At 55.6% G+C, this 21673-nt stretch overlaps 1 protein-coding gene across 1 annotated transcript; it reads right to left on the bottom strand.

The window, feature by feature from the left end:
• Window positions 1-396: 396 nt before the first annotated feature.
• KIF19 (kinesin family member 19) lies at window positions 397-21468 on the bottom strand (the record flags this gene model as incomplete). The annotated part of the gene is given in 13 exon segments (XM_031661277.1): window positions 397-1021; window positions 2321-2443; window positions 3708-3761; window positions 3763-3846; window positions 4181-4241; window positions 5162-5424; window positions 5835-5903; window positions 5906-5962; window positions 7008-7057; window positions 7060-7140; window positions 7448-7535; window positions 8179-8289; window positions 21367-21468. Coding segments are annotated over 13 exon segments (1470 nt in total), but the record flags the coding sequence as incomplete, so codon positions are not given.
• Between the last annotated feature and the right edge of the window lie 205 nt (window positions 21469-21673).

Here is a 21673-nt window from a genome sequence, read left to right as displayed (position 1 = left end):
GCTAACCCTTACAGCACCTCTGTGCCAACAATAAAAAGGGGTGCCCTTAGAAACTTTACTGTCTGTGGCCAGGTGCAGTGGCTCACACCTGTAATCCCAGCGCTTTGGGAGGAGGCCCAGGCGGGCAGATCACCTGAAGTTGGGAGTTCGAGACCAGCCTGGCCAATATGGCGAAACCCTGTCTCTACTAAAAATACAAAAATTACCCAGGCGTGGTGGCGGGCACCTGTAATCTGAGCTACTTGGGGGGCTGAGGTAGGAGAATCGCTTGAACCCGGGATTCAGAGGTTGCAGTGAGCCTACAGCACGCCACTGCACTCCAGCCTAGGCAACAGAGCGAGACTCCGTCTCAAAAAAAAAAAAAAAACAAAAAAACCCACACACACACACACACACAAAACTTCACTGTCTGCCTCTCTCTTTATATTAGTAATTATTTTTTTAAAAAGAAGCTTTACTGTCTGTTGGAAAACCATCACAGCAAATATGCAGGTCTATAAGGAAACAGAGCCCATTCCGGTGGTGCAGGCATGACCTCGCAGTCCTACGCCAGAGGCCGTAGTGTGTGCCCTGCACAACTAACTCATTGCTCACATGCCTCTCCCTTGTGGGATCCCACCTACTCTTCCAAAGTGGGTTGTAAAATGGCGTTGTGATCTCTGGCAACTGTCTGAAGCAGAGATCACAACCCCATTTAACAGTCAAATGCTAGGAGGCTCAGAGCTGGTGAGTGCCTAGCCCAACCACCTAGCCAGAAAGAGCCCGATTCTGGATTTGAACACAACACGGCCTGATCCCAGAGCAACGTGAGGCCGCCTGGAGGGGGCTGCCACTCACATAGACCCACAGGTGCACCTTGGATGTGGCGGATGTCACCCCGATCCTGCCAGCCCCGGGCCTGGCCCCGCCCAGTCTGCTCATCAATCTTGCACTTGAGTCGCTGGATCTCACCCCGCAGGTCAGCGATGATGCTGGTGTACTGGGCGATGTGGTAGGAGACGTTCAGCAGGTTCTGCTTCACCTGAGGGAACATGTAGGGAGCGGAGGGGATGCAGTCACCCCAGGTGCCAGGCCCTGCCTCCGTGCACTCACCAAGGCCTACCTGCAGGGGCTGCCTTTCTTCCCCCTGCCTCTCCCAGTCTTTCTAGGTGATAGTAATGGTCTCCTTTCCTCCACTTCCGCAACCTCTTGTCACAGTCGCTGCTAGAACTCATCAACCTTCAGTAGCTTCCTGAAGGAATGAGGGAACGTCCTCATTCCTCCACCCATTGTTGAAGGGCCACCCCCATCTCTCTGTTTTTCTCTGGGCTCACCGATCCTGCATGAACATCTCGCTCCAGTCGAAGACCTGTCCTGCTCTCCCCATGCCCACCACAGATGCTATCCCCTTCCTGCCTTTGGAACCTGTGCCCTCCCTGCTCCTACCCTTCTGGAATGTTTTCTCAGCCTTCAGGGTCCCACTTACAGTCTCCAGAGAGTTCCACTGGACCCCAACAGCCCACCCCCACCTCCTGTTCCTGTCTTGCCCCAGCACCTACCATTGGCATCATTTACCTGCTATTAGTAATATTCTGAACCATCAATGAGTTGTTTCAAGAATGTGTCTCCCGTCCCCCATTGAGGGGTTGGAATAAAACTTAAAGCCCTTAGGACAGCAACTGGCAAGTGTTAGGTGTTGGGAGAATGTTCCCTGCATGCTATCATACATGTATCCATTCCCACTCCTCTGCACACGAACAGGCAGAAATGGATTTCTAAGAGGATGGCAAGGGTTCCGACATGCTTACAGACATGTAAGGACACGGACTTGGAAACTGGGCAGATCTAGTTTCCATCCTCAGCGCCATCACTGACCAGCTGGGAAGTCACTTAACTTCCTTAAACCTTGCTGTCCTAATCTGTACATGGGAACAGCAGTAACACTGCTGTTTTCTGAGGATCAAAGGAGGTAGCGTGTGAAAGGGCTGAGAGCAAGGTGAAGCTTGCCTCCTGTGATGACCATCATGAAGAGGTGCTTTAGAAATGCAAAGGTCTAAATGAGCATCTGAAGACGAGGAAGGTGAGAGAAGAGGGGGTGAGGCAGGGGGAGCACAGTCCTGGGACTGGAGGAAGCGGGGACCCTTAGGAGCTCTCAGCTTCCAGGCAGAGGAGCAGGGTTTGGAGGTGCAGGGAAAGTGTACAGGTGACAATCAACTAGGGAATGAGGCCAGTGCAGCAGTGGCTGGTTCCAGAGAGTGGGGTGGGGTGGCAGGGATCAGCCCAGGGGCTTGAATCTCAGCCCAGGAAGCTGTGTCCTGGTGGACAGTCCAGGGGCCCTCACCCTAGTCTTGATGTTCTTGGCCCGGCCGGTGTAGGTCAGGGTGTTCCGGGACTCCTCGAAGGCACTACTCGCAGGACTGATGTGAGCGATCATCACTGTGCGGCTGTTTCCTCCCAGAGAGTCCTGGATGGGAGGTGGCTGTGGTCAGTGGGAACTGCCTCCCCAGGCCTTCCTCCTGCCAGGCTGTTCACAATGCCCTCCCTGGCAAGTGCAATCTCTCTCTCTTTACACTCAAGGGACCCGGCTGCTGAGCGTCATATGGTGTGAGGCTTGGGAGGAAGAAAGCCCTGCTCCAGCAATTATCAGCTGTGTAAACTTAAAAAAGCTCCTTCACCTCTTTAGTTCATTTTTTTTTTTTTTTTTGAGACAGGGTCTCGATCTGTCACCCAGGCTGGAGTGCAGTGGTGCAATCTCGGCTCACTGCAACCTCCACCTCCCAGATCCAAGCAATTCTTGTGCCTCAGCCTCCCGAGTAGCTGGGACTATAGGCGCCTGCCACCACGCCTGGCTAATTTTTGTATTTTTAGTAGAGATGGGGTTTCACCATGGTGGCCAGGCTGGTCTTGAACTCCTGACTTCAGGTGATCCACCTGCCTTGGCCGCCCAAAGTGCTGGGATTCCAGGCGTGAGCCACCGCGCCGGGTCTTCCTTGCTTTTTAAGGGTACAGTCCTTTTGCAGTTGTCCCCACCTCCCCGGCTTCTAGGTGCAGTCATGACGGCAGCTGATGGCAATGTTAAGTAAGCGGTGACTCTGATATTAGACCAGGGAGGCCTCTGACTGGATCCTACTTCCAGCACTTACTAGTGTGAGCCCTTAGGAACATTACCTAACTGTGTTGTGCCTCAGTTTGCTCATCTGCAAATGTAATCCCTCACACTCATAGAGTTGTTGACAAGATCGAAGGAGCTAACACAGTGAAGTACTGAATTCAAGAGTCCAGCCAGGAGTGGACGCTCAGTGATGCTGCCAAGAGTACTCCGGCCAAGGGACACCCCGCATTTCTGCAAAGGAGAGGCCACCCCCAAACAGCAGACCTGTGGGGCCATGAGGCTGACTGCCCACCTGCACCCCCAAATCTTACTTTGCCTCTGACCACAGCCCTGTGGGGGTAATACATGCCCTTCCTTCCCTGTTGCCTCCCTTCCCGTTTGGTTAGGGTTGCCAGATAAAATATGGGATACCCAGTTCAATTTGAATTTCAGATACACAACTAATTTGTTTTAGTATAAGAATATCCCAAATATTGCATGGGACATATTTACACTAAAATAAATTTTGCTGTGTATCCTGAAGTTGGAATTTAGCTGGGTGCCCTGTATTTTCATTTGTTCAATCTGGCAGCCTCACCCTCGGTGCCCAGTGCCCAGGCCCAGCTGTGGCTGGTACCTTCAGGAGTCGGGTGAGCTTGCTGTCGCGATAGTTGATGTACTTGTTGCCACTCCCTGTCACCTGTGGCTACGCAGCTGCCCAGTGCCAGCAGTGAGCAGTTGATGTGGGCCCCCTCCTTCATGCGCTGCCCACGATTCTGTATTTAGGGGGCGAGCAAAGGGCACAAGTGTGGCCTGATGAGGCAGGGGACTGGGTTTCTCCCCAGCCACCCCACTACGTGACCTTGCGGGATCATGGGTACAAACCCCAAGGACCTTGTAGGTCAGCCCCTCCCGCCAAGGCCATTGAGGGCATCGGAGAAGGTTAAGAGACCCGGAGGCCTCTGAACAAGAGTGATGGGCTGACAGCTTCTGAGGAGGGCTCAGTGCCATGGATGATGGCAGCGAGGTTGCTTTCCAGGCAGCTCAGTTGGGAGCCAGCAGGACCACAGGCACTCCAGAGGGTGCTCCAGGGAGCAGGGAGGGAAGTACATGCACATGCATGCAGAATGTGCATGGTGGCAGAGGGCAGGTTCCTCTCCTTTTCTTGGGCCTGCAGGAGCATGTCAAAGCCGAGGAGGCCCTTCCTGCAGCTCCCCGTAGGAGGTGGCTCTGCCCAGCCTGGCGAAGCCAGGACCAGCTGGCTCCAGTGGCTGAAGGGCACTCTCCTCCCAGGCCTCTCCTCTGTATGCCTTCCAGGAAGCCCCCTAGGCTTTACTGGATGGGAAGGGTGAGTTTCTTGAAACTGCCCTGTTCAGATCCGACCCCACATGTTCAAACACGAAAGACTGTTCATTCTTTCTGGTGCTATCATTCCCCTTGCATTTGTTCCAGTGCCAGCAATGGTGACATCACCCAGCCTCATTGCTCAGGTGACCATAAAATCCCCAAGATTGCCTGCACGAGGGAGCCCAGACCTACACCAGCGGGGTGGTGCTGCCACCAAGGCTGCAGAGCCCAGCAAGCAGGGCTTCATGGGAGGGGACAAGGATGCTGCCACGAAGCCAAGCTTCATGAGAGGGGACAAGGATGCTGCCAGAAATGGGTGACGGGCACCTTCTCCTCTTCGTGATGTGACTGGCTGGGTCCTCTCCCAGGATGTCCCAAGTCCCCCCCAGTCAGGGGATACTTGTCTCTCTCTGCCTCCAACTACTCCTTTGGGCCCATTCATTGTCTTCCCGGATCTCTCTCCTAGGGCAGCCAGTCTCCTTCCCTGGAGAAACCCCCATCCTCCTTCCCCTTCCCACAAGAGCCCCTTGGCTCTTCCTGCGATGCCCTACCCCATTTCCCCCCACCCTGCTCCTCTGGGACGTTCCTCACTTCCTTAACCCAGGGGTCTCCACTCATTCCCGCCACCTCACTGTGACATCCTCCCCGCTCCAACTCCTAGGAAGCTGAGATGCCAGCGTCCCTGTCCCTACCTCCCAATCTTTCTCCCCTGTTCCTGTGGTGCTGGCCTCGCATGGGAGTCACCGTCCCTGCCCTCCGCTCCTCCCTGGGTCAGCCCTCCCTCCTCTGCCCAGCCCAGGTCCCAGCCTCACCTGGGAGGCACGCTCCGAGCCAGCCAGGTCGATCATGAACAGGCGGCCCTGCCGCACCTCCTGCAAGATGTTCTTGACCCGGCTGCGCTGGCGCACGGCCACCTGCAGCACCGCGTGGGAGCGGGAGGATGTCTGGTTGGCGGCCGTGGGCTCCTGGGTCCTCTGCCGGTTTCCCTTCATCAGCAGCTGCATGATCTGGGTGGGAGGGAGGAGAGGCAGCTCTTAGCGACTGCTGGAGATGCTCCAGCACAGAGGAGCCCGAGGGGGCTGGCAGGGAGGGTCCTACTTCTGAGCGGTTGGGAAAGGGCAGGCTGGAATGGGCTGGGCTCCATGCGCCGAGAGGTCTGGGGTGAGCTCGGCTCTCTGGAGGACAGGGTCTCTGGGTAAATGGAGAGGCAGTGTTGCCTGGTTACCCTCCCAGGGTCAGCGTGGTGGGAGGCATTGGGGCAGGTGTGAGTCCCTCCTTGCTGCCACTTAGGGTTCTGCCTGTCTGTCCCAGCCTCAGCTGAGTGGGCAGCAGCTCCCTGGCTTCAGTCCCTGCCCCTCCTGCCCCTCAGGCGGTGAGCTTCCTCTCAGTGGCTCCTGGCTGGCCATACAAAACTCGCCTCCTTGGCATTGATGGTGGAGACTTCGGTGATGCCGGCCACCTGGATCACCCCCTTGGAGTCCTCCCGTGCAGCTCCAGGTAGCCCAGGGAGGGGTTCAGCAGGTCCCGGATCATCTCATTGTAGATCTGATGGGACAGGTGGGGGAGGGATGGGGGAAGGGAGACTAAGGGCAGGAGATCAAGGTCAAGGCCGAGTCCCTTTTCCTTTCGTGCAAGAAAGGGACAAGAGTTCACACTTCCTGAGCCCAGGCTCCTCTCAGAAGAGCCCTGACTGGGCGGAAAGGAAAGGCCCTTTCTTTCCTATGGGGTCAAGGGCTTCAGCATCCACAGGAAACATCGGGCTGCTGGAGCCATGGTTACAGGAGGCTTCAAAACCAAGGATCACTCCTTTCCAGACAGCGTGCACCGGACAGCACCCTGAGTTTGAATCCCCCCCCCTCACTTACTGTGTGACATTGACCTAGTTGCATGGGGACCTGACCAATGACCAGAACCCCCTTCCCCCACCCGGTGAGGAGCCCTGTTCATTCAGTAACCCCTAAGCTTTCTCAAGTGCCCCACCATAAAGCGAGTCTTGCTGGCTGAATCAACACCTTGTTGGCCAGCAGCTGCTGGTGCTCTGCCTCACTGCCTTCTTAAGATGTCACCCAGGAGATTATCAGCTCCTGGAGGAGCCAGACGAAGTCCAGCCTCCCACCTCTTCTGGACTCCGTGTGTTTCCCCAGCCCCTGATATCCCATCACCGTTCATGATATGCCTGGAATGGGTAAAGCACCAGGAGGCTGTGGCTGGGTGGTAAAGACCCATAAGTTGCAGCCTGTATGTGTATGTTCAGTTTTCACTGTACCCACATACACAGAGTGGCTGGAGGCAGCCTGGCAGGGCAGACAGGGTCTGCTCTAAGGAATGGGGCCTCGTGGGAGGATGTAGGTGTGTGAGCTCAGCACACAGAAGCTGCAGGGTCCGGAGTTTTGTGAATCCCCACCCCCTCGCTTACTGTGTGACATTAGTCTAGTTGCCTAACCTCCCTGATGAGCCTGCAATGTTTGTAAAGTGGAGCTCACAATAGGCATGTGGGAGGGCAGCAGTGATGAGCACCCTGGGAAGCTGCCCAGTGACTAGCCCCAGGGAGGTGGGCCAGCCCCATATGAGCCTGGGCCAGGGGACTCACCTCCAGGTAGGACATGGAGACCTCATACTCCATGTCGTTGCTGGTCTCTTGATGGCACGGAAGAGGCTGAGGGTCCGAACGTAAATGCCGGGCTCCTGGTCTGTGCCCAGCATGGTGTAGGTTTTCCCACAGCCTGGGGCAGAACAAGGTGGAGGGTGACCAGGGTGGAGTCGGGAGGGAGGCCTTGCTGGGCAGGCACTCCTGGAAGCCGGGGTTTGTCCTCAAGGCTGGGCCCTCTCAGATGGCCAGGGAGGTGGTGGGGAGCAGGGCGGATGATGCCCCTGGCTCGGGATGGGGCTTCTGGGGCTAGAGGGCCCTGGGTGAGATTTGGAGCGACAACATCCTTGATTCCTGCCCCAGCTGGGGTCAGACTAGTTGGAGGGTGACGGGGATTACAGGAGCATTGCAGTCCTCGCCCACAGTCTGGGCTTTCCCCTCACCTATGGGGCCATAGGCAAAGACAGTGGCATTGTAGCCTGAGATGACGCCTTCAATGAGGCTCTTGGTGGTGGCCTGATACACCATCTCCTGTGAGGAAGGAAGCCTGTCAGGGGCTGGGACACAGGCGGGGCACAGCACAGGCACCCACTGGCTCGTCCTGACCTCTGATAGGAGAGGTTTCTGTCCCTGGAGCCCCAGCCCCAAGGTGAGTAGGGGTGGGGGGGGGGGTGGGGGAGGGAATGTCTCTGCTTACATTCACGGTGGAGGACGCCAGGCTGAAAGAGAGCCCAGGACACCTGAGACGCCTCCCTGCACAGCTGCCTCCTGGCCCCCAGCCCTGAGGATGCATCACATCTGTTCCTGGAAGCATCCCGCAGATGGGCAAGATGGGGGTCCCCGAGGAGGGTGTCAGCTTCGCCGCACCCACCCTCTGTCCCTGTCCTCGCACCAGATGGCCTTTAAGCTCCTTTTCCAGCTCGGTAGGAGCCAAGCGAGGTGTACTGTGTAGGGTGGTGTCTGAGTGCCAACGCCAGTGCATCCGTGCAAGAGGCGGGTGTGTGGGCCTTGTGTGCATGAGAACCTTCCTGACTGGGGAGGGTTCAAGGAACAGAGGGTGAGCAAGTGGAGTGGAGGCTGAGGTTCAAAGGCAGGGACCCTGGAGGGCCCCTCCTGAGTGGGGCTAAGGGTAGGGAGGGGCTCCTGCATGCCTCCAGCCCAGGCCCTCCCTCACCTGGGTGGCAGTGAAGTCAAAGGCCACGTCGAACAGGTAGGACTTCTCCCGGGAGCGATGTGCTCGCAGGATGTCATCGGGATCCTCCATTGGGTCCATGAGAACCACCATCTGCAAAGGTCCCTGGAGAGAGGCCCACGGTCACCTGGGATCCCCGGGTCCCCATGAGGTCAACCCTCAGGGATTAACAAAGTTAACCCCTTTGTCAATCAGAGTCAACAAAGCCCGTCTGGGCTCTGACCCTAGCCCAGGACGTGGGCAAGGGATGGGAGGGGCCAGAGGCCGGAGTCCAGGTCCCAGGTCCCACTGGAGGTAGGTCTCAGAGCCACAACCCATTCCTGTCCTCTTCAGCTTTCCTATGTCGGGTCAGGCTCGCCATCACCTGGCCTTGGATGCCCAAAGGGGACACCTTCCTGACAACAAGCAATTACCCTTGCAAGGCCGCAGCCCCAGGGGAGCAGAGCACACACAGGTGATGCCCAGGTTACAATCACAAGCCCAGACCCTGGGGGCCTGCCCCTCACTGCACCAACCCCCAGGCTGCCTCTGCCAAAGAGGAGCAACAGCAGAATGGAGAGCATCTGTCAGGGTTCATTTTGCGTCAGGACCTGTTGCAAGCACCCACACATACAGTGTCTTTTATTTATTTATTTATTTTTAAGATGGAGTCTGTTGTCTAGGCTGGAGTGCAGTGGCGTGATCTCGGCTCACTGTAACCTCCACCTCCTGGGTTCAGCGATTCTCCTGCCACAGCCTCCCGAGTACCTGGGACTACAGGCTCATGCCACCTGTATTTTTAGTAGAGATGGGGTTTCTCCATGTTGGCCAGGCTGGTCTCAAACTCCTGACCTCAAGTGATCCACCCGCCTTGGCCTTCCAAAGTGCTGGGATTATAGGCATGAGCCACCGTGCCTGGCCTCACACAGTCTCTTTTAACCCCAGCCATGACCCTAGGCTAAGGCCAGCTATGACTCCCACCTTACAGATGAGGAAATCAGGGTCCAAAGGAGTCACACCCCCCAGGTCATCACACATCAGCAAGGGGAGACCCAGGGTGCCAACCAGGCTCTGAGTTCAAAGTCCACTGACTCCTATTCACCTCCTATTAGCCGTTCTGCCTGCCCCACCAGGCAGTATCCCCTGGGCAGGGCAAAGAGCCCGTGGTGGCAGCTGGGGTGAGGGGCGAGGTCAGCACACTGGGCTTGGGAGCCCGCCAAGCATCAGAGAGGGTGAGGGAACTGCACCAGTGGCCCTTTGCAGCTTTGAGCCTGAGCTGGGAGTGGAAGGGAGGCAGAGGGGCTTGGGCTGGCAGCCAGGACAGGGCATGGGTGGGCCAATCCCAGCTGGGGCTCCCCTCCCTGCAGGGTACAGTAGGAGTGGCAGCACTGTGTGTGTGTGTATGCACGTGTGCACACCTCCTGGCATGTGTGTTGAGACACAGAAGGGTCCTGGCTGGGTTCTTCCCCTCCTCCAAAGGTGACTGAGGGACGCATTTTCCACTCTGACCCCGCCTCTGCCCCTGTGCCTTTGGTGTGTGCTGAGCCTCGTCCCGAGCTCTGTGCAGAGATGCAGAGGAAGGAGGCTGCATCCTTGCTGGGGGCCCTAGTCTAGGGTAGGCGTGGGGACAGAGTCAATGCCAGACTCCCAAGGTGGAAATAACAGGAGACATTCAAAGATGCGTGGGAGGGCTTGAGTTTGAGGATTTAGGATGAGGGGAGCAGGGGCAGCAGAGGAGAATCAGGGCAGGCGCTGAGGCCCTTGTGACCTCTTATTGGCAGTCGGGCCTGGGTGTAACCTGCCTGAGCCTCCGTCTCCTCTGTCAGATGGGACAGCAGCGTGATCCACCTGTAGGCTAAAGACCTGAACAACGGTGGGACGTAAGCTTTGGGCAGGGCCGGGCATGTGCCCCACAGCCTGGGCCAGTCTTTGTTCAAGGGTCTGTTAAGAGGGCAGGGGTGGAGACTGAGAATGGCCACCTCCTTCCCGCACCCATGACTCTGCCATCAAGTCGAGGCCCACAACCCCACCCTCACTGTGGAGAAGGTCACTGGGATGTCCACGGGCCCTGCACCTGCCTGAGGTCCCATTGGACCATAGTCCCTGTCCTTCTCATGCACCACCCCCAACCACTACACCGTGGAGGTGCCCCCTGAGAAGCAGCTGGCGCCTCTAAATGCTGCTCTGTGCCTGGGGGTGCCTGGGCTCCCTGGGGTCCTGGCTCGTGCCAGCCAGGGGAAAACGAGCCACCACTGTGCTCTTTATGAGAAGGGAGGACGCTCCCTGGGGCCATGGGTACTGAATGGAGTACATGACGGCAGCCTCAGCCAGCATGGGAGTCTCATGGGTCCCCTCTTTCAGTGGGAGTGGGAAGGGGCGAGGGAGGTAGGGCATAGGCAGCCTTCATTCCCAGCCCCCTCCTCCCAGCACAGAATCACCGTGATCATCGTGACTGAACCCTTCAACTTGAGTCATCACGATGATGATTCTCAGATGCGGAAGTTGAGGCACAAAGTCATGTTGCTAGGAAATGGCAGAGCCAGGACTGGGGCCTGGCAGTCTGGGTCCTGGCTGGCACTCTGCCTACCCTCCTAAACCACCTCTTATGCACACACCTTCCACCCCTACTCCCACGGGGGGCCTTGTGGGGTGGGATAGGTAGGGGAGTTCCCACCCTATTCCTCAGTAGTTCCTGTAATTCCAGGAAGCCCCAACACCCACAGACAGTAGCCCTGACCTAATTCAACCGTAGGGATAAGATACTGTCCAAGGAGCTAAACCGAGTCCTAACAGTGGGCAGGGCACTGAGGAGGGTGGGCTGTTATAGCAGTGCCCCATGGAAGCGGAGACAGGGGCTATGCTCCCTTCCTGGGTCAGCAGGGGAGCCACGGCTGGTGACAGTCCCAAAAAGGGCTTGGGAACAGACAAGGCATGAGGGGTGGCATGAGGGAGAAGTGGTGAGGGGCAGCAGGCAGCAGAGCTGTGAGCACAGCCGGGCTCTGTGGATCCAGGAGGTCCTCGTAGGTCCCTCTGGGTCCACCCAGATCGAGCTCGCGGATTTAGGACACCCAGTCCCAGGAGGATGACAGCCCTGGGGCTCCCACCAGACTCCCCAAGTATATCTCTAATGGTGCCCTCCTGGGTCAAACCCCCTTCCTTCCCCACCTGGACTCCTAGCGTAGGCTCATACCTGTGCTCATTGCATCGAAACTAACCTATCACCATCAGGTATCCGGCAAGGCCCCTTCTGGGATTCTCAGTGGAGGAGGAGAGGGAGGCGGCTCTCCAGGAGGCCCGACCCTGGCAGCCTCATGTGGAACTCTTTCCCAATCAGATGGGATTCCAGGTCAGCCAGCTACAGGAGAGGGCTCTAGATAGGATGGACCAGGGGCTTCTGCGGGGAAAAGAATGAGGCCACTCACTCAGGCTCCCTGCCAGCTGGCCAAAAGCTAGGTGGTCACAGTGAGCCTCTTCCAGGATCTGGACCCTATCCCAGGCTCCAAAGCTAGCAGCATGAGCCCTGCTCTAGTGTCAGACCCGACTGAAGGTAAAACCTGGCTCCGGGTTCCCCAGTACAGGTTCCTATGGGACGCAACCAGAACCCAGCCAGCTGTTCCCACTCTTATCTCAATGCCAGCGGTCCTGTGGACACAGGCAGGACCAGTGGCCTGAGGAGCACCCCCTGGGAGAGGGGATTTCAGTGCTAGGGAGGGTGAGTGGCATGCACCAATGCCCATCCCACCCGTGACCTTCAGACAACCTCCAGACACTACCAAGTTCACGGCATCCTGGGCATTTGGTTCCTTTAGCTAACCAGGCTCCTGTAGTACACTGTCAGCACAGCTGCCACAATCCCCACTTAAAGAGGGCTTTGTCTGGGTTCCATCTGTCTGGGCTCCAACCCCCGCCCCACCCTCAAGAGCATCACCCTATTCCCGTCCCCTCTAGCACACACTGGAGCCCTTGTGCCCCTCCACCAGGTGAGCTGGAGCTGAGCTGGGGAGGGGTGGGGACAGGTGCTCTGAGCTGCCAGGGAGACCAGCACGGGCAAGTTCAGGTGGCCAGGTCAACACACTTTAAGGAGCCAAGGTTGCCTCTGTGAGTGCAAGGGAGCCCAGGTTTCCTGCCTTCCGACACTCAAGGATCATTTCAATAACCAGGAAAGTGTGGGAGTACAGGGAGGCACCTAATCCCACCCCTAGAGGAAGACTTCCTGGAAGAGGTGGCACTAGCATTGAGTCCTAAAGAATGAGAGATGTGGAATGGAGAGAGAATTTTGGACAATTACATGAGTAAGGCAAAGAAGCGATGGGCAGGCTGTGGCACTGGTCCTCAGCTCAGATCACTGGGGTTTCTTGAGAAACACAGGGTCGGGAAGAGAGGGCTGGAGCTTCACCTTCCATCCTGCATGCCAGGGATCTGCACTGCACAGACCCAAGAACTGATTTTTGCATCCACAGAGGCCAGCACACGAGTACCTCACCCACCCAGGCACCCCCCACCCCCATGAGCACATGCAGTCCCTACTCGGGGAGGCTCCTCTACATCCTCTGAGCCTCCCTCTAAAGATTCCCCTAGTTGGCACACAGCAGATGTCCAAGGGACGTGTGCTGAATAAAGCTGCCATTTATGGGGAGTGGTGATTGCGCCAGGCATGGTGCCAATGGCTTGGCGTGTGTTTTTCCTGACAGCTTAAGAGTGGGCACTCTTGCCAGATGTGGTGGCTCATGCCTGTAATCCCAGAACTTTGGGAGGCTGAAGTGGGTGTATCACTTGAGGTCAGGAGTCCGAGACCAGCCTGGCCAACATGGCAAAATCCCATCTCTACTAAAATATGTACTAGTCGGCATGGTGGCACGCCTCCTGTAGTCCCAGCTACTTGGGGAGGCTGAGGCAAGAGAACTCTAAACCTGAGATGCAGAAGTTGCAGTGAGCTGCAAGATTGCGCCAAATGCACTCCAGCTCAAGGGACAGAGCCAGACTCCCCCGGCTCAAAAAAACAAAAACAAACAAATAAAAAAAGAGAGGACACTCCTATTATCGCTTGCCTGGAGATGAGGAATCGGTTGCGTTAAGTAAATTACCTAAAGCTGTACTGCCAAGTGCAGAGCTGGGCAGATTCAGAGCTATGGGTCTCAGAACCCAGGCTGCCCACCATGCCTCTCCAAGTGCACCAGTGGACAAACAGCTGCCTGGCTGGGGGGAACACCTGCTTGTCACAGGTGGAACTGTGCCCCCCACCAGATTTCATGTTGTGAAGTCCTAATGCCCAGTGCCTTAGAATGTGACCTTATTTGGAAATGGGGTTGTTGCAGGTGTAATCAGTTGAGGAAGGATGAGGTCATATTGAGTAGGGTGGGCCCTTTATCCACCATGACAAGCGTCGTTATAAAAGGGGAAATTTGGGCACAGATCTGCATAGAGGGAAGCCGCTAGGAAGAGACACAGGGAGAAGATGCTCATCTAAAGCCAAGGGGAGCCAGGCACGGTGGCTTACGCCTGTAATCCCAGAACTTTGGGAGGCCGAGGTGGGTGGATCACCTGAGGTCAGGAGTTCAAGAGCAGCCTGGCCAACATGACAAAATCCCATCTCTACTAAAAGTACAAGAATTAGCTGGGCGTGATGGCGGGCGCCTGTAGTCCCAGCTACTTGGGAGGCTGAGGCATGAGACCGCTGAACCCAGGAGTGCAGAGGTTGCAGTGCAGCTGAGATCGAGCAAGCACGGCACTCCAGCCTGGGTCATGGAGTGAGACTGTGTTCCATAAATAAATAATAAAATAAATAAATAACTATAAAGCCAAGGAGAGAGGCCTGGAGCAAACCCTTCCCTGCTGCCGTATGATGGGCTATGGACTTCCGCCTCCAGAACTGTGAGACAGTAGGTAGCTGTGGTTGAAGCCACCCAGTGTGTGGCACTTTGCTACAGCAGCTTGCAAACTAATACGACATCCAAGGCAGGCTCACCTGCCATAGGGAGCTGAGTGTTGCCACACCCCAGGTGGGGCTTCAGCCAGCCCCTCCCCCAGCCTTAAGCAGGTGGGCTGAGCGTGGGCATTCTCTCTCACGGCCTCCCGGGGAATGCATTCTCATGCTCGCCACACACGGGGCACCTGTCTCTGGGAGGTTTCAATGGGAACTTTGCTCACATGGGAGGCGGGTAGCTTCATGCCAGAGCTCTGCCCCTCCAAGCCCATCTGCCGCTGCAGCTCCAGGCTTCCAACTCAGCAGAGGCTCTGGCTTGAGACTCCACCTCCATGGCCTCCTCTCCCAGCCCTGCTCTTAGTTCAGTGCAGATTTTGACCTTTCCAGAGTTCCAGATGGAGTCGGAGTCTTTGAGCCTGGAAACTCAAGATCCCGTAGGGAAGTGGGGCCCCAGGCCAGGGAGAGGAGGTCTCATCCATAAGCTGCGTCCCCATCAGGGGACCAGGCTCATCCCAAGCATCTCCTAGGTGAGAAATACTTTGCACATAGCATGTCACACTACCGAGCTGCAGCTGCATTTATCAGCTTTGCAGTTTTAACAGGATTCTTTCTGGCCCCCAAATGGCTGAGCACGGACCAGGCCTTCTCAGGCTTGGCACTGTTGACATTTTGGGCTGGATCATTCTTTGCTGTGGGGGCAGTTCTGTGCATTGTAGAATGTTGAGCAGCATCCCTGGCCGCTACCCACTAGATGCCAGTCGCACCCTTCCCTGGCTGTGACACTGCCAAGTGTTCCTGGGGGCAAAATCGCCCTGGTTGAGAACCACTGACTTAGATCATTCCTCCTGCAGCCTCCAAGGCTAATGGCAAAACCTGAGGGAGGGGGTGCCACCAATGAGGCTCAGTTTGACATTGCTGTGTGACTTTTAGGAAGCTCCAACACTTCTCTGGGCCTCAAGTTTTTCCCGGTTAGAAGTCAGGAGGACCAACAGGGCTGTAGCCTTGAGAGAAGAAATCATATTATATCAACACCCCCATCCTAGTCAGGAAGCCTCAGCAGAGAATCTGGCTCTGGCTTTATCTGCAGCCCAGAGGGCCAGGCCACAGCCCCTTCATTCTTACAGGTAAAAACAAACCAGAACAAAACCTGATTCTAGGTGGACAGCACCCTTGTAAGGCTGTTCTGTTTTTGTTTTGTTTGTTTTGTTTTTGTTGTTGTTGTTTTTAAAGGAGAATTTGCCGCTGGTCATGTTTCTAGTTGTAAACATACCATCCTGGGAGTCCTCAATAAAGGCAACGTTGATCCCAGGAAGGGTATCCTTGGGATACCCTTCAGGCTGGATGGAGAAGGCCAAAGTTGACCCTGCTGAGCTCATAAAGCTTAGCTTCATGCCCAGCTGGCTGCTTAGGACACAGCCACACCTGGCCGATGTCCTGGTCAGATCCCCACCTTGTTATAGGATTCTGAGACCTGGAGGCTTAGGATGGGGAGCATGTATAATCAAGAATATACTAGGGCTGTGTCTCTCAAAGGGTCTGCAGATACCTTCCCCAGAGTCACCCAGGGAGCTTATAAAATGCAGATTCTCAGGCACTTCCCACACGCACAGAGTCAGAATCTGGGGGGAAATGGGCCCATAAATCTGCATGTTAACAAGCACCCTTCGTTGTATCCATCCAGACACTGAGTGTAAGGATCCTTGCAACCTAGAGGATTGTGCATAGCAGCCAAAAAGGAACAACCCACATGCCTATCAACGGATGAAAAGATAAACAAAACACAGTGAATCCATACCTCCGACATTATTCAGCAAAAGGAGTGAAGTTCAGGTGACTGGATACAGTGGCTCACACCTGCAATCCCAACACTTTGGGAGGCCAAGGCAGGAGAATTGCTTGAGCCCAGGGGTTTGAGACCAGCCTGGGCAAGATGGCCAGATCCCATCTCTACTAAAAATTAAAAATCGACTGGGCATTGTGGCATGTGCCTATAGTCCCAGCTACTCAGGAGGCTGAGGTGGGAGGATTCTTTGAGCCCAGGAATTCAAGGTGGCAGTGACAAAGTGAGACCCCCATCTCTTAAAAAAAAAAAAAAAAGGAATGAAGTTCTGGTAGGAGCTATAATGTATAATGTGAATGAACTCGAACTTCAAAAACATTAGGACCAGTTGGGCACAGTGGCTCACGCCTGTAATCCCAGCACTTTGGGAGGCCAAGGCGGGGGGATTACTTGAAGTCAGGAGTTTGAGACCAGCCTGGCCAACATGATGAAACGCATCTCTACTAAAAATACAAAATTAGCCAGACATGGTGGCACACACCTGTAATCCCAGCTACTCGGGAGGCTGAGACAGAAGACTCACTAGAACCCGGGAGGCAGAGGTTGCAGTGAGCCGAGATAGCGCCACTGCACTCCAGCCTGGGTGACAGAGCCAGACTGTGTATTCAAAAAAAAAAAAAATTAGGACCACATACTACATGATTCCATTCACATTAAATGCCCAGAATGGGCAATATGGAGATGGATAGTACTTTAGTGGCTGCCTGGGGCTGGGAGGGGCTGGGGACACAGCGGGGTGGCTAATCGGGGAGAGGTAAAGAATCCCAACCCCCTCCGCCAGCCACTCTCCACCAGCTCAGCTCTTCAGGGCAACAAGGCCAAGAAGCGTCCAGATGGTCGGTGTGCAGGGAGTTTCCCCCCTCGCTGTCGCCCCCCAGGCAGGCAGGTGGGCTAAAGACAGCTGCTCCCACAGCACTCCCAGGCTCGGGCTGACATCTGTCACCTTATACTTTATTTATCTTTCCCAACAGCCTCCCAGTTGCATGGCTGCAGCACCCCCCTTATATTATCTCCTTTAATCCTCTCGACAGCTCTCAGGGTGGGGGGCAGCTTTCCTCTTCTCCTGTCTTCTGATGAGGAAGCAGAGGCCCAGGGAGAGTTTCAACCTGCCCATGCCGCGATGACATGCAGGCTGAGAGCCTGGGTGCTCTGTTCAAGGGGTCCCGGCTGTGTCAGCCTCCCCTGTTCTCTCCGGAGCCCAGGGCTCCTCTTGCCTACATTTCTCCTTTCCATCCCAGGAGTCGCACTGTCTGGCCCGATGTCCCCTGATGGCCCTTCTGCCTTCACTCCCCTTTCCCTTCCCACTCTCACCCCTGCCCCCTGGCTGAGGCCCCACAGTTGGGCCTGGTGGGGGCCCTTACCTGGCTCCACAGCACCCCGGGAGCAGAGGGGGATGGCAGTTGGACTTCCAGCAGATAAAATGCTAATGATGGGATTATACACATGGTCCGTTGACTTAAATCCTGCAGACAAACGCAGCCTGGGAGAGCTAGGAGGAGGGCCCACGGGCTGCAGGCTTTGGGAGGGATGGGGGACGGAGGAACTGGCTGTTTGGTCTGTAGTTTTTTCCCCCACCTGGAATGCTGGGGCCCCACCAGCCTCTCAGGCTGTCCCTGGCTCCTCTCGGGCCCCAGAGGTACATTAAACCAGGCCCACCTGGTGCTTCCCACTTCCTGTGTTTACGCGTTAGGGTCTGATCTCACCTCAGGAGCTCCTAAGACATGGAGCTCCTACCATACTTCCAGGAACACACACACACACACACACACACACACACACACACACACACACACACTGAGGTGTCCATTTGGGAACCGTCCTGAGCGCTCTGACACAGGAAGAGGGAGCAGGAAGGTTCAAGGGCCAGGCTTTACCTCAAATCTGTTCATCCCATTGCAGCCCTTGAGATACATTCACATTTATTAACCCCAATGTAGACACGTGCCGGGCACTGTGTTATGCACTGTGCCCACGTTAACCACAGGGACCTCTAAAGAAGGCATTGTGACTACTAATGGAATCAAATGGGGCCCTGGAATCACAGGCCTTCCAAGGCACCTGGACTATCCCCATTAAAAAATCCAAACCAGCTGGGCGAGGTGGTGCACGCCTATAATCCCAATAGTTTAGGAGGCCAAGGCGGCTGGATCACTTGAGGTCAGGAGTTCGAGACCAGCCTGGTCACCATAGCGAAACCCCGTCTCTACTAAAATTAGAAAAAATAGCTGGGCATGGTGGCACGCGACTGTAATCCCAGCTACATGGGAGGCTGAGGCAGGAGAATCGCTTGAACCCAGGAGGCAGAGGTCGCAGTGAGCCAAGATCGTACCACTGCACACCAGCCTGGGGGACAGAGCGAGACTCCATCTCGAGAAAAAAGAAAAAAAAAAAATCCAAATCTGAATTCCAGCTTCCCCAGAATCCAAGCACCCTGGGCTCCTATCCCAGAGGACCCCTCGGAGTCCATGGGAATGTCCCCTTCTGCCAAGCCTCGTTGCCACAATCTCCCTCATTTGAAGTGTCCCCAGGAGAACAATGCGTAGACTAAAGAAGGCTGTCCTAGGACCCCTCATGGTGGCCCAGCCCAGTGGGTTACTGCATTTCCAGTCTACCTCTCCCCACTCAGGATGCACATGTCCTGGCTCAGCTCCCAAATACACCCACTTGCCCATTGGGTCTCAAGGCCTTAGGAGGAATGATAGAGCTTCCACTGGCCAGCTGGCCCCATCAGTGAAGCTGATGAGGACTGGACCCCCGAGCCTCCCTGTGGGCCAGGGGGCTGGGGCATTAAGCAGAGCCACTGGAGTCGGGTGAAGGTTGGGAGGTGGGGGGACTGGTCAGGTCCCCCTGGGGTCAAGGGTAAGGGGGGTCCATGTCCATTTGCTATTAGGAGGGTCCCAGCCTGGTAGTTATGACTGCTCCTAAACTGCAGTCCTCCATTAGAAGGGCTGGGCTGGGTCCCTGGTGCAAGCCAATCTTTGAACCCACTGGGGACAGAAGGAGCTTCGGGCCAGAAGCCCACAGGAAGTTTGCATGGAGAGCCCTCCTTCAGTATCAACCCAGACAAGACTCTCTGCACCTCCAGCTGACAAAGGAGCAGCCCTGTTAGAACCGTCCAGCTCGGAGGCCTCCTCGGAGGTGGAGGCATATCTTGGCTGGATTACGCCAGACCCAGAGAGGGAGCCCTCCCCGGCCTCCAATAATGAGCAGGGATAGAAAGGAACCAGTGTTTGCCATGTGTGGGCACACAATGGGCTGTCCTCTTGACAGGGAGCATTTCCATCAGCACCAGTTAATATTTATCAGCCCCCAAGCAGGCTAGGAGCCAGGAGTAGCAGAAAGAGAGTCAGCATTGTCCCAACCCCAAGGACCTGATGTCTTCGGGACAAGTTGGACAAGCAGAGTGGCTTTGCCTGGAAGGAGGTTTCTCCTCCTGAACTCTATGGCTCCTCTCCTGGGCCAATCCAGCAGCCCTGGGGAATTTCAGTCTCTAACAGACGTTGATAAATGACATCTATGAAATTCTTCCAACGTGCCAAGCACTGGGTAAGCAAGTGCATACATTAGCCTACAAAGACCCTCTAAAGAAAGCATCATGACGTCTGTCTCCACTTACACATGAGGCAACTGAAGCTCCTGGAAGCAACCCCGCCCCCCCCCCCCCCCCCCCCCCCCCCCGCCCAAGTCTGCACAGCTGGCAAATGGTAGAAGTCCTCAAACCACTGTTTATGTGCATTCATTCTGCTCCAGCTGAGCCTGACCCATTTAGACAGGGTCTGCCCAGTCATCCCCTGCTTTCCCCAAGGTCTTTGAGGAAGCCCACCCTTTTCCAAGAAGGAGTATGGGAAAAGAAATGAGGACGCGCTACCCATGGCTCTACTGTGCCCACAGTTCTACCATCACTGCTGAAAAAAGGCTTGAGTGGGCCCCTTGCCCTGGGGAGCCCAGAGGCAAGCAGCTTATTGGAAGTGTGCCATCCGCCTCTGGTTTGCTTATCCTGGGCCCAGGACTTCATGAGTCCAGCCCGTGGGACCTGAGCCCAGGCGCCTCAGGTGCTCCCGTGTGCCTTTCTCTGCATTGTGCCGTGCCACCCAACTTCTCTGAGCCATTAGCACAGCCTACCACCACGATGCTCCTACCTGGGCACCAAGCCCGCCCCTGTTGCCCCCACCACTGTGCCTGTGTGCATCCCAGCACGAGTCCTCAACTGCCTACCCAAACAAACATCCTGGCCATGGTCTACAGGGTATGTGGTTTGGCCCAGCCCATTTACACCTCTTGCCCCTTTCCCTCCTCCTTGAGCCACACTGGCCTTTTCTCAGCTACCCAATTGCATCCCAGTCCCTCTTGCCACAGGCCCTTTGCACATGCAAGCCCCTCAGGTCAACATTACTCCGTTCATGCACGCTACTAATGACCTCTTCTTCACCCTTTATGTTTTTAGCTCAAGCACAGTTTTTCTTTTTCTTTTTCTTTTTTTTTTCGAGACAGAGTCCCACTCTGTCGCCCAGGTTGGAGTACAATGACGAGATCTCGGCTCACTGCAACCTCCACCTCCTGGGTTTAAGCGATTATCCTGCCTCAGCTTCCCGAGTAGCTGGGACTACAGGCACGTGCCACCACGCCCAGCTAATTTTTTGTATTTTTAGTAGAGATTGGGTTTCACCATGTTGGTCAGGATGGTCTTGATCTCTTGACCTTGTGATCCAGCCTCCTTGGCCTCCCAAAGTGTCAAGCCCAGTTTCTTAAGGAAGCCCTCCTTGACCTCCAGGCTTACGTCTTATCCCCTCTTACCTACTCTCATGCCACTAAGCATTTCTTTGCAGCCCTTGTTAGCTGCAAACTCATGTTTGTTTGTGATGCAATTCTTTGATGAATGCCTTATCTCTCCACACTAGACTTAAGGTAATGGAGACAGAACAGGGTCTTTTCTGTTCACCACAGTTTCTCAGTTTCTAGCACAGTACCCAGCATGCTGCTGGTACTTGATAAACACTTATTGCCTTGTGTGCCCACCTTCCTCATCCTGGTGACATGAGGACCAAGATTGCAAACAGAGAGCCAAGGATTTTGCCACATGTGAACACCCTAGAGGCGAGTTTTAGCTCTTGACCGTATACATATGTGCTCTGTGGGTAGTAGGCATATTAGGGTGGGAAAGTCAAGCAATGGGCATATGAAAGGTAAAGGATCAGGACCCACCCAGGCTAGGGAAGCTCCCAGTTGTCCTTGGATCAATCTAGGAAGGCTTCCTGGAAGAAGGGCCCCCAGCTTCCTAGGTGGTGTCATCAATAGCACAGCCAAGAGTTCAGTGAGTAGAGGAAGGATGGTGCTGCAAGCCACAGGGGCCCTTTCTGCCCTCACCAGGTGAGTTGAGCCATCTGAGCAGACCTCTGTACTGTAGCTCCTGCTGCAGGGCCCTGCATACCTGCTCATCCACTTTATGGGCGATAAGGGTAGCTCCTTCCTCCAGCTCTGCCACGCTGATGGGCCGGACCCAAAGTGCCACCTGGGAGGGAAAACCAAGCCCCTGGGATTAGAGGGAGAGGACTATGCTGGCCTTAGAGAGACCCCAGGCAAGAGCCCCTGGCTTCTCTAGCATTCAGCCATCTCAGGCCTCCTTTGTCCTAAGGAAAACTCTGCCTAGGTCAGAGGACAGCAGGTCCACAGAGTGTTGGACTGTGTCTGAGTCGATGAGTCTCCCCAGGAGCCCTGGCCTCCGGGAGAGCCCCAGG

The sequence above is a fragment of the Papio anubis genome, unplaced genomic scaffold (assembly GCF_008728515.1).
Source record: "Papio anubis isolate 15944 unplaced genomic scaffold, Panubis1.0 scaffold1232, whole genome shotgun sequence".
Lineage (NCBI taxonomy): Eukaryota > Metazoa > Chordata > Mammalia > Primates > Cercopithecidae > Papio > Papio anubis.
Note: the sequence above shows the minus strand (reverse complement) of the source record. Positions and strands in the feature narration are given on the sequence as shown.